We start from the raw sequence: 13219 nt of genomic DNA, 5'->3' as shown, positions 1-13219 counted from the left end.
TCCATGCACTCATTTTGTTAAGATGTTCTTAAGATTATCTAAGTGTACTTATTTTAAGATTTAGTTAACACTAGTATTAAACTTAAATCCAACTTTCATACAAATATAGGATCAAGTTTACTATAGTGGTACCTAAACTAATTTTTAGCAAATGTTTATTTTATTTCATATTCATGGTCTCAAAATAGCACAGAGAAGTACACTTAGATAATCTTAAGAAGACTTTTTAGTATGATTAAAGGTGCAGTGTGTAATTTTTTAAAGGATCTCTTGACAGAAATGGAAAATAATATACAAAACTATATTATCAGGGGTGTATAAAAACCTTTTTATAATGAACCGTTATGTGTTTATTACCTTAGAATGAGGCGTTTTATCTACATACACACATGGAAGTTGCCATTTTGTGCCCCATGTTTCTACAGAAGCCCTTAACGGACAAACTTTGTTTACGAAGTTGTCTCCGTCGATGACATGTTTTTCCGGTGTTGGCTACCGTAGCTTCTTTATACGTTTCAAAGCGAGGGACGAGCAGTGGACTAAGCCGTTGGTTGCAATTCACAATCTCACCCCTAGATGCCTCTAAAGTTTACACACTGCACCTTTAAGTAGAAAGTTAGAGCACTTTAAGTACATTATGGAAGTGTACTTCTTTTCCACCTAGGTGGACTACAATGTTTTTACTTTAAAACATTTAAACAAACATCGCTGAAAAGAAAGGCAGCTGACATCAAACTAAAGCAAACAAATCATGAAGTGTGAATCTGTTTGGTGTAATCTTGACAAAACATTAAAAGTTAGTCGTTTCTCATGTGTCAGGTAAATGTGCAGAAATAGAGAGAGAGTGTGTATCTGAAACTGAATCTGGCATTTGGCAAAAAGATTTATACTTCTGTTTGGTGCTGTAAATGGCTCAGAAATGATCGATTTTGAAGATCCATAAGAATGGTAGTGATAAAAATGTGACTTCATGCCACCTGCTACATGACTTTCTTCTAAACCATCTTATTTAACGATTGAAAAAAGCCTTCTTGAATCCTCTTAACTCGTTTACTTTGTCAACACAGTTAAAATACCAGCAGAAGGAAAAGACCGCTGGAAAACAGACCAATCGCAACATAACACTAACTGTGATGTTACAGTCGAGATGTACGCCCCCAATATTAAATTACTCATTATGTTGTTACAATGCTAAAAACAAAGCTGTGAGTGTTGAGTTAGCGTTATATGGCAGTTAAAGGAACAGTATGTAGGATTGTGGTCAAAACTGGTACTGCAATCACAAAACTTGTGGCTAAAACTGGTACTGCAATCACACAACTGGGGCCCGTACCATGAAAATGGTTAAACAAACTCAGGGTTACAGGATTAGTTTCAGGTTGACAAACCAAGCCAATGTGCAGGCCTTGTTGGTAAAAGCTATTTTCATGGTACCCAAAACCCAGGATTTGCACAAACTTATCCTAAACAAAGCTGGCTAACCAACTAAACCAGCTTCATGGTATAGGCCCCTGGTGGCCAATACACAACATGACAACATAAACATCAGTTGAGGGATGCAACTCCACTTTTTAAATGACAATATCCTGTCCAGACCACTGTTGTGAGTGATATAAGTATTTGAAATTAAATGATTTCTTAATGTCTAGTGACATATCAGGGCCATTTTATGATTAATTGATATAAATTTCTTACATACTGTTCCTTTAACGTAATATGTCAACGTTTAGGCTGAAGTTCTACTATTGACGTTACAGTTACATTTTGCAGCTCCATACTGAAAAAACACACACAAAGTTACCACCCAGAAACATCCATTAACAATCTACAAACAATTGATCACTTCTAAAAAAATCTGTATCTTCATCTTATGGAGCCCCTAAGGGGACGTTGAGCAAAAATGTAGCACGTGACTACCGCGTTTAGTTTCGCTTGCGCACGTGAAACTTTTGCCTTCACGTGCACACGCGATAGTTTCATGTGCGCGCACAAAAGTTTCAAGTGAGCACTCGTAAGTAAACTTTAGATTTTTTTACTCCAATGTCACCTTAGGGGCTCAGTATCATCTCATACAGACTCTAAATAAAATCTGTTCACACACACACACAGAGCTACTGAAAGAGTAGCCAATCAGAGCAGAGCTCAACATTATTATTCATGACCCTTTAAATAAGATAATAGACCATTTCATTCTGGGGACAAATCCTAGGGTTGTAATTGGAGATGTAAAACCATCTCTGGGTAATTTTTGCACAGACCTTCTATGTAGATATCAAAGAACAATTTTAAAGATTATTTACATTCATTTTTTGGCACCTTATATATAAAATCTGTTTACTTGACCAGACACAGCCATGTGCTTTTCCATACATCCATTTGCTTTCCTAAGATGAATTATCAAAGTCATGAAAGAGTTATAAGCAAAATAAACATCAATAATTTACTTTCCTAGTAACAAGGCTTTCCACATTTTTGTTTTTTTTATTGCACTGACACAATTCTATTTGCAGAAAATAATACACCTACAAACAGTGGCAGGTACAACATGACATTGACACCTACAAGACACTATCCTGACCAGTGACTGACAATATCATCATCGTGTATGCTACACCTGTAGACGTCTGCAATGACCTTTAATTTGCTCTAACTGTTACAGCACATCGCAGACGAAATATTTAACTCGTAGAACACAGAACAAAGCTGATATTTACGGTTTATACAACAATACAACTTAGTAGTCTGGTAGGCTTGTGTCGTCCATTTCAAAAGGGGGAGATCTCATCTGAAACGGCTACTGCCGAGGGCCAAAGAAGCTAGGTATGCGCGCCGCCAGCGTCTTCAGGGGCAAGCGGCTTGCTTCATACTCGCGTTTACTACGTGCTGTCCATATGGAGACGAGCACCGAGCTCTTGCGAGTGTCCGATTTACTAAAGCTTTGCACATTCAATGATTTCTGCTATGTTTCCTTGGGAAAATGTACAGCTCAAGGCCGACGCCAAACATTAAAAATAAGCGATGGGGCTTCGAGCGTTAGTGTAATATTTAATATGAGGGAAACCAAACCATTGATAAAAGAAAAAACCCTCTCGTTTTCAACTGTCCTTTCATTTCTCGCCTCTCTGCGACATCTGCTTCACCGCTGGAGGGACACTTAAGAAATAAGAATCGATATATTATGAAGGAAGCAAAATGAAAATGTAAAAATATACACGTTTTGAAACGTCTCCTATTTTTTGCTGCGCAGGCGTTTGGAGTGTCGCGGGCTGTCGGAGCACTTTCGCTTGATGGCCGTGTTGCTCTCGTCCTCTGTGCCGTTAGCCGCGCTCGTGGAGGCGGCCGCCGCGCTGTCCATCAGTTCCCTGAGCTTGTGCTCCAGCTCAGCCAGCCGGGCGTTCTGCTCACCGATCACCTGCGACTGCTCCAGAAGCTTCTGCTCCTGGTCCTGCAGCTGTTTCTGCTGCTCCAGCTGTTTGACGCGCACCTCCTGCATCTCCCGCCGCAGGGCGACCATCGACGCTCCGTTCACCTTCACCTGCTGCTGGACTTTGGTCATCTCGGAGCGCGACGGCGTGTTTTTGGCCAGCAGGGACATGGTGGTCAGAGAGGTGGAGGGACCGGCCACTGCGAGACACAGGGGTGAGTTTGATTAGACGGAGAGGGATTAGATATGCATCACCTAAAATAGACACTAGTGTCTAAAAGATGTCGGGGGTCTAATAAACATCCACTTCAGAAAACTTTAGACCATACAGCTTAACACGTTCCCCAGGATTCTTTAAAAATATAACATTTTGAGCAAAAAGCTGAAATAATTAAATTTTTGTAAAGAACTTTTGTTCGAGATCAGATTCAGAGCGATGATCAAAACATACACAGAGTTTTTACTGTTTTTGGATGAGTGGATGCTTTAGTGTTTAATAAGTTGGGTAAGAGCGCCACCTGGTGGATAATAGCGGAAATATGGATTTCTGTAAAAACTCGTCATTGGCAGGGAAGCGTTTATCTTAATTGAAGAGATAACTCGTCAATGGCAGGAAAAGAGTTAAAACGGATCACGTTGAGGATAAATGCTGACGCTCGGAAAAAGCTGACCTGACTAAACCCATTCTTCGACCATCATGACCCATTCTTATTAGAACAAGTGATTTAAAAGTGTCTTTACCCGGAGCAGATCCTATCAGACGTCCAGAGAGATCAGCTCCAGGAAGTCTCTTCTTCAGGATGGGGACGATCTTCTCATCAAAATACTCCATGGCCATAGAGGAGATGTCTCTCAGTTCCTGAAGAACCTCATGAGCTCTCTGTGGAGCACGTGTGGAATTGACGTACCGCAAAACACGATAAATCTCATCTATTACCTATAGATGTAAGAAAAGAGGGGGGAAAAAACGCTGGTTTTAAACTCAAAGTACACATTTTATTTTTTTTAAATGGAGCAATACACCAAAGACTTGAGGCACACAAAAGAATAAATAATAAATAAACTCAAGCGCGTAGTAGATGAACAGTCTAATACTCTCGAATCTATCTAGCTCCTATAACATGCTATACTAAAATTAGGTTTTGGCTAATGAGTTGTATTATACGAGAGGCAGTGTGATAAATCAATCTGTTTTAATCAGCATCTTTCTTTACCACATCCTTGCTATAAATGTTACATGTACTTGCCATCCCTACTGAAAAATCCAGCCAAGACCAGCATAAGCTTTTAGCTGATTTAAGGTGGCAGTAGCTGGTCCTCTCAGCCTGGCAAAGCTGGTGGGTCAGCTGGTCTTCCAGCCTAAAATCCAGCTTAAAAAGTGACCAAAACACACCAAGACCAGCTTGCTACACAATCAAAACCAGATAAGACCAGCTAAAACCAGCTTATGCAGGTTTTATCTATATTTTTCAGTAGAGATATTAATAACAGTAACTAACACAAAACCTAATTCTATCTCGTAGATACATTTCGTTAACTTATATTAGTGCTTCTCAAACTAAGGGCCGCGAGATGGTGCTAGGGGGGCCCCCAGTTTTATGATATTTTATAAAATACATGAATTTATCATGAATTAAACAAAAAAAATAAGGCTACTAACCAAACAGCACTACTTTGAATACTTGTATATGTTTTGTTTAATTAAAATGTTACATTTTAGAACAAATTTGTCATAAATTTTCTTTGGGGGGGGCCACAAAGAAATGCACTGTGCACAAGGAGGGACGCACGCCGAAAAAGTTTGAGAACCATCATACATCATATAATAAAGTGTAAACCCCTCACAACTCAACTACATTGCTGTCTTATTCATTCTTTGGCTTGACATTTAAATTCATTAGATGCCACATATTGACTTGTTAGCAAGAAAGACGACTTTGCTTCAAAACGTCCTGTTAATACAAAATTATTCATCCAGACTTGTTTACCCATGGGCACCAAAAATCTTTAGAGAATTTCCAGGTATACACACAGCACACCTATGTAAATAAAGCTTAAGACTGTTTAAAATCATGTTTCCACGGTTTGGCATCCTAATATTTGCAATGTAAATACAAAGGACAAATTTACATTGCTATGATTATCACAGTTTAAGTCTATAATGTGAATGCAATGAGTAAGCAAAACAGTTGATATAATCAGATCTGAAATGATGGCCCCATCGATTGTAATTGGTCAATTGTGCAAAGCGTCCCGCTCCAGACGACTTGAACAGGACATTTAACGATAAACACATCAAGACCTCCGATGTTTGAAGTAATTCAGGCTCATGTGACGCTCTGTTGGCAGCTTTATCCAATCACAGACAGAGCGACCGTACAGCTCAAGTGCTTTCCTCACTCATTCATTAGCAGTGGCGGAATGATATGTAAACCATATGAAATGGTAAAGCGGTTACTGTTCTGATACTAGTTGAATCAGATTCGATAACCAGAAAGAACTGTTGTATAACTTAAAATATTGTCTGTTATCATAATCTGAAAAATTATCCAGATATGATTTTTGCCAATATTACAAGGTAAAATATCATTAGAGTCATACATTATTTTACACTTTTACGCACATGCCCAGTGTGCATGAATGTTTCACGTGTTTATGGTCGTGTATAGTGTGGACGAATATATTTTTTGAAATGCTAGTATAGACCAGACGAGGATCGTTTTCAGTTTAAACTGCCTTTTAAAACATTTAAAACACAAATGCTCTAATGTAAACACCACCTTAGATTGTTAAAAAGTAAACCTGTTTATATTTGTAAAGTTTTCTGTATTTCAAGCAAGCTAAGGCAAAACTATTACTTGCGTTTAAAATAAATAATGAACCAACTAATGTGTTTGTAGTACGGCACTTCTGAAGGCACCACTGCTTTAACACGTGTATAGACCGTTTCAGCAGTAACAACATAAACAAGCAGCTTTCGTCGTCATCACGTAACTTTCAGTAAACTCCGCTAAGAATAATTAACAACAAAGTTCTTTAAATGTAGTTTATTTATATTACAAGCAAAACAACAACACATAGGTTACCTAGGAAACCAAAACATTTGTCATGTTCGGACAGGCATTTGTGTAAGAGATTCGTTTAGCAACTAGTCAGACCATTAAAAAAACAAAACCTGAAGTAAGGTTCAGATCCAGACGTGTATCACGTGCGTCCGATGAAACCGTCTACAGTTTCATCGGGTGCACGTGCGTTGACGAGATTGGTCCGAGCTAGGGATGTTCACATTGACCGTTTAACCGTTAACCGAAGGTAAGAATTTATGACCGTTTAACGTTATCAGTTAAAAGAAAAAAATATGTGTTAATGCATGGTGCCGACAGACATTTCACTTTTCTATTTTTAATTTGTGAATTTCCTGTAAATGACACAAATTATTGCTGCCCTGACGGTCTGATAAAGTAATCATTTGTATGAAAAATCATTCGTATGCGTGTTTGAAAGCTGAACAGAGACGCGCGCGTGTCCGCGCAAGATGACGCGGTCCGTCTCGGTCTCGCGCACATCCGTACAGACGTTTGCTGATGGCCTCTGACCCTGCTCATAAACATCTCTCTTTTTGCACAAACGGAGAAACACGACGCAAAAGCAAAACTTTCTGAAAAGCGTCCTGCTTTATGAACACTGTGGTAGATGAAACGGAGACAATCTGCCCTTTTTGGATATTAATCCACTGGACTGATCCCGTGCTTTTTAATAAGGTAATGTTGCGTGAATATCTGATAATGTATGAATCCTGGTTCTGTTGTTGATCTGTCGCTGCTGTTTGCACGTTCAAATTAAATGTTTTGTTTTTACTAGTTCACAGACAACCGTCAACTGTATTTTTACTCAATGACAATTTCATATTAAAATCTTATAAGTTAACGGTTAATGTTCGGTTCAGAAGCTACGGTTGTCGGTCGGGAAAATTAACTGATATGAGCATCCCTAGTCAGAGCTTTACTTCCAGTTTCTGTTCGTCTAATGGTCTGACCAGTTGCTGAAACTGAACCCCTAAACAAATACCCCATCGAAAACAACAAATGTTCTGGGTTCCTATGTAACTTGTGCCGTTGTTCTGCTCGCCATATCAATAAACTACCTCAAAAGGACTCCGCTGTTATCTATTCTCCGCAGAGTCCACCGGAAGTCACGTGATGACGACGAAAGCTGCTTGTTTATGTTGTTACTGCTGAAACCGTCTATCTATACAGCAAAAACACTACACAAATGCATTCAACTGAGTTACGTTATGTCTTTAATCCTTCACTAGGTCCCTATTCCGGGAGCAATCCCAGGATTTCAGGACATGTTTACATTCACACAGAAGGCTATTTTTTGGATCAATGTGCTGTGTGAGGTGAAGAGAGTTACTAACATTGCACGTTATCGACCTTATGGAAATAATGAAATTAAACAAAGCATTACATAAACCCTTTACATTATTTTTTTACTTGTAGACACCATCAAGACCCAGTACCGGGTCGTGGAAAAGTTGCCACCGGGTCGCAAGAACGTCCTGAAAAAAAATGTGTATTAAAGCTACGTAATAGTTAAATATTTTGTCCTTTAAGCTTCAACTTTTCTACCGGGCCGCTCTCTCTGTCTTTCACTCTCTCTACCAGCGCATCTTCGATAGCATTTAGCTTAGCCCCATTCATTCAATGGTACCATTTAGAGATAAAGTTAGAAGTGACCAAACACATCAACGTTTTTCCTATTTAAGACGAGTAGTTATACGAGCAAGTTTGGTGGTACAAAATAAAATGTAGCGCTTTTCTAAGCGGATTTAAAAGAGGAACTATATTTTATGGCGTAATAGCACTTTTGGGAGTACTTCGACTCGCCTGAAAAGTCCGCTCCCCTTCTCACTCTCATAATGGAAGAGGGAGGGTGTTACTGCGCTGAGTCGAAGTACTCCTAAAAGTGCTATTACGCCATAAAATATAGTTCCTCTTTTAAATCTGCTTAGAAAAGCGCTACGTTTTATTTTGGGAAAAACGTTGATGTGTTTGGTCACTTCTAACTTTATCTCTAAATGGTACAATTGAATGAATGTGGCTAAGCTAAATGCTATCGAAATGTCGCAGCACGCTCCAGCGCTTACGTGCACACACACAGATGATAGAGGGATGTATCAAAAATTCTTAGTTAAGGTAATAACATAGTTTAATATTGAAAATGAGTAGACTATTCCTTTAATGAATCATTTGAAAATTTACCTCGCAAATCATGTCAATGCGTGAAGGCTTTACTGCAGTAATATTTTAACGAATAGCCTACACTTTTAATGTAGATTTGAAAGGAAACAGTTCTGTGTCAAGTTCGTTTACTGTTAATTATTAAGACTAAATGGGCAGGCAAACTCGTTAAACATTGAAAGTAATCCGCCAAAATATGGTCTATTATGATAAAACCGTTAATTTTCCTAACGCATGGTTCTTTGATCTTTACCTCTACATTTCGCAAACAGGATTTTTAAGCACTTTGTTTGAACAGCAACCCCGCAACCAACCCCCACCCGGTCCGCAAGTTTTTCTCAAAGCTGAAACCGGTCCGCAGTGTAAAAAAGGTTGGGGACCCCTGACCTAGATGACCAAAACTCTCTTATTTAGAAACATCTGATCTATAACATTGACCAATCAAGTATTTCATAGAGTCGAGTCATAACGTTGTGATATTTTTAGCAGTATTTGCCGGTGTTTACAGGACAGAAACGTGAAACTGTACCTTTCCAGGAATAAAGCAACACAGATTGGAATCCACATATTTCATGAAGGTCATGTTGAGGAGCGACAGTCGCGTCTCCACCGCAGCTAGAATGTCTGCATGACGCGCCAACGAGTGATTCCTCCGCTCAGATTCCCTCCTAAAACATACAATTCATAACATGACATTTATTCCTTCAGTAGTAGTTGACTAGATCACATCTGTTGTTAAATAAAGACAGCTGTATAGAAGATATCATCTTCTATTCGCTTTTAGGTAAACATGAAGTCGAATTGTTCATATGTTTTGAGCAAAATAACTCAATATGGTTTTAGAAGAAATAAATCTTAAGAGCCGGGTGTGTAAATATTTTAACCCCCTGGACTAAACTGCTAGTCAGTAAGTTATTGCATTGCAAGTCTTACCTCGGCAGCTGGGCTTTCACTTGTTTCTGACACAGACTGTGATAGCGTTCCACTTTCAGAAAGCCTTGGTTAAGCATGCGCTGACAGATCATATCCATACGTTTACACACCTTACATAAAAAAAAAATGAAATGTCAGCTTATTAAACCAAACAATACTTTTGAAATTGGTGTTGAAGAGAGCGAACAGCAGTCAGTTTAATTCAGAAACCTTTAGATCCAACGTGAAATCAGATGTTAAATGATTTTTAGTAGCATTGAATAATACTCTAATAGAAGTGTGTGAGTCAAGTGAAATTAATTGAAAAGGATCAGCATCATTACAGAAATTCAGTATTAAAACATGTCTTGACATATGCACCAGTAGGTTATAAAGTGGACATTTCACAAGACTTTTTAAGATGTCAAATAAACATTTGATGTCATCAGAGTACGTATGTGAAGTTTTAGCTGAAAATACCCCACAGATCATTTATTATAGCATGTTAAAATTGCCACTTTGTAGGTGTGAGCAAACATGTGTTGGTATTTTGGGTGTGTCCTTTTAAATGCAAATGAGCTGATAAAATGCAAACACTGATCACCATAATGGTGGTTTGTAGAAATTGAAACTCAATTGTGCTGTCAATCATTATCTCTCACTATATGGTAGCATTCAGCAGTAACAACATAAACAAACAGCTTTTGTGAACTAAAGACAACTTCCGGTAGACTTTAATCATAAAATCCCTTTTACAGTCGTTTATTTCTGATAGCAAGGGAAATAAATGACAAGTAAATTACCTTAGTTCATATATCATATCTAACGCATATCAACTATCACACCGAGTTAACATTACTGTGTAAAATTTATATATACAATGTTAGCTACAGGTCCTTGATTTTTTGCCTGGCTGCACAGTTGTTATCCCTCCTTATCATCTCCCCTCTTCATTAAACCAAAATATTTTATTTTCGACAAGGTATTTGTTTGAGAGATCAGTTTAGTGACTAGCCAGTCTAGTGTTGGGCAATATGCCTCATTTAAAGACCATCCTACCGTCAGCCTGTGAGAATGTCGATACGTGAAAGTATCGGGGGGCATGGCAATATTGCACTCATTTATGATAAGCCACTTGATTGGTGGACAAAAAAAGCTGATTTACTCTAAGGGCAACACTGTCACGACCGCAACATTCTTAGAACTGATGTCAGGGTTGTTTATAACTAACTCTTTACTTTATTCGGTTGCACCATTTGTTCTTAAGGCAGAACATAGCTAGTAGGTCGTAAGCTCTCCGTGAAGTAATGCGTTGTCGCATAGAATGACGTCTATTTTTCTTAACCCAATCAGAAGCCTTATAATTGGTAAATGAGGAAATAGTCTGAACAGTACGTAATTTCAAACTCATTCTTGACTCGCCTAAACTGAAAGTTAAAAAAGACGTTAAAGCAAACGTTATGGAACTCAAAACACTTTAATTGAAAATATCTATCCCACACATGGAGGAGAAAATAAACAAGAAATTTTAAATCTTATATTAATTGATGGATACACAGAAAATGAAACAGTTCTTGAAAACTCGTTGACGGACTTGCGGCTCTTCATAATTAATTACGAGCTCATCAATTTAATATAATCTGGCTGACATCTTATTCCAATCGTTATTCATAGATAGAGGCTTCCGTAAATATTTAGTTACAACGTATTGTTACGTTAAACTAAGTTTAATGGTGCAACGCAAAAACGTTTAGTAGTGCTTAAGTTGTAACTTAGCTTAGTTACGACGTAAATAGGCACTATGTTGTAACTTACGCACAGCTGGTGCAACCGGCCCCTGGTGCTCTGAAATTTCCTGCGTGAGCGGGAACGTCACACTCGCTGGTTTTAAACCCCTGCGCGCCTAACAAACTCTCTAGTGCAAGAAAATGTCAGAGCCGCGCGTATTACAAGCTCATGTGCGAGCCGAGGAAAAGTCAGAGTCATGCGCATTACAAGTTTAGGTGCGAGAAGGAGTCCAATTAATCGTTATGCATCCCTAATCGCAAACTATCATGAAGAAAGCCTGCTATCGGCCATATGTCTGATGATCATCGATACAAGACAACCCTCAGCCAGACTGATAAATAAATACGGACAGGAAGTTCACTCCGGCTCAGGTCCGTAATTGTGTGCTTCCGTTGATAACGTCCATATCTCTGGACTAAATGGCAGTGCAGATTAAGAGGCGGTATTATATAATTTACTATATATTTATAATAAGATCTCCTTTTGACATCACTAGGAGAGTCAAATTTAATTATCTTTTCAAATGCTTGCAGAGAATGGTTTACCAAAACTAAGTTACTGGATTGTTCTTTTTCAATTATAGCACTTAAACATGGAAAAAGGAAGATTTTCATATGACCCCTTTAATGGATACACTGACTGGACATCATCTCAATACTATCTGCATATTTAAATAAGCAGCATTTTGTGCATCAGTCTCCAAACCTAGTGAACTGGCTGCCTAGGGAGCATTTCAAAACTTAGTCACTTACCTACCTATCTAGACAACACTTCAGGACGTTATAGTTTCACAAATCTAGTGGGTTGGCTGTCTAATGAGAATTTTTGGTTGTTATCTAACTTGGTGAACTAGCGATCCAGACTGCGGACATCACGGGCGTCTGCAGCATTTCTGGCCATTACAGGAAAAGGGCGTTTGAGACGCGCCTACATTGTCCAGATCTGCTGATTAAAATAGACAGTTGACTAGTGTTTTACACGATCACATGCATTTGTAATTATGACTGGTTAAACGTGCTGTCACTGTTAGTGAACTCGCTGCGCTGTTTCTCTGCAGTCGTTGTTTTTCTCACCAGTCTCAGCAGACTGATCTCGTCGTACGTCAGGAAGTTCAGTATGTTGTCGATGGCAACGATCGGGAGTCCTAGCAGCGCGTTATTCTGGTGCGGCTGCTCCGGGGAAGGTGACGGTAACCGCGGCGAAACTGATCCCGAATCCAGCGGCGCGACTCCTCCATCAGCGCTCACTACAACAGCCGCCATCTTCTCCAGCTCAACACCACAGGACGTGACGACACAGCATACGACGCAAATCAGGCGGAAGTCCGCGCTTGTTTGAGAGATGTGTTGTGGCTAGAAGGGATACAGCTACGGCCAACATCTCGTAAAATCTTGCCAGATGAGCGCTGTTTTATTTTATTCATACCACCAAACCTAACCCTGACCAAAATTACACGGGATTTAGGACGTAGCGGTATCACATTTAGCCAGAACTACTGTTTTCATCCTAAACCTAACCATAAACCAAACATATCGCGAGATTTGTCCGTAGCTGTATCCCCTCTAGCCAGAACCTTTGAGATGCGCATCGCCTGCGTTCCAAATTGACAGGTTCCCTACGCAGTGTAGTAGACTGCTCACTACTCCCTGAGCATGGATCATCAGTTTAAGTGGACTTCACTTCACTGCTTATATAATCACTCATTTGTTACGGCCTGCAGAAAAACAAGGCCAGGGTTACAGATTTTAATATATGTATAACGTGTCAAAATGTATAAATGTTCAGTGGGTATGAATACTTTTGCAAGGCACTATATTTGACTATTGTAGCTATTATTTGCACTGTAACTGTC

The 13219-nt window shown here is 39.1% G+C and overlaps 1 protein-coding gene across 1 annotated transcript; it reads right to left on the bottom strand.

The window, feature by feature from the left end:
- Positions 1 to 2467: 2467 nt before the first annotated feature.
- Positions 2468 to 12677, bottom strand: fbxo28 (F-box protein 28). The gene is made up of 5 exons (XM_055170762.2): positions 12441 to 12677; positions 9601 to 9710; positions 9197 to 9335; positions 4166 to 4361; positions 2468 to 3624 (listed from the first exon to the last, which is right to left on the bottom strand). The coding sequence occupies exons 1-5, from the start codon at positions 12627 to 12629 to the stop codon at positions 3230 to 3232; spliced, it is 1029 nt and encodes a 342-aa protein (XP_055026737.2). The 5' UTR covers positions 12630 to 12677; the 3' UTR covers positions 2468 to 3229.
- Positions 12678 to 13219: the final 542 nt, after the last annotated feature.

This window comes from Misgurnus anguillicaudatus, chromosome 11, assembly GCF_027580225.2.
Source record: "Misgurnus anguillicaudatus chromosome 11, ASM2758022v2, whole genome shotgun sequence".
NCBI classification, from domain to species: Eukaryota; Metazoa; Chordata; class Actinopteri; order Cypriniformes; family Cobitidae; genus Misgurnus; species Misgurnus anguillicaudatus.
Note: the sequence above shows the minus strand (reverse complement) of the source record. Positions and strands in the feature narration are given on the sequence as shown.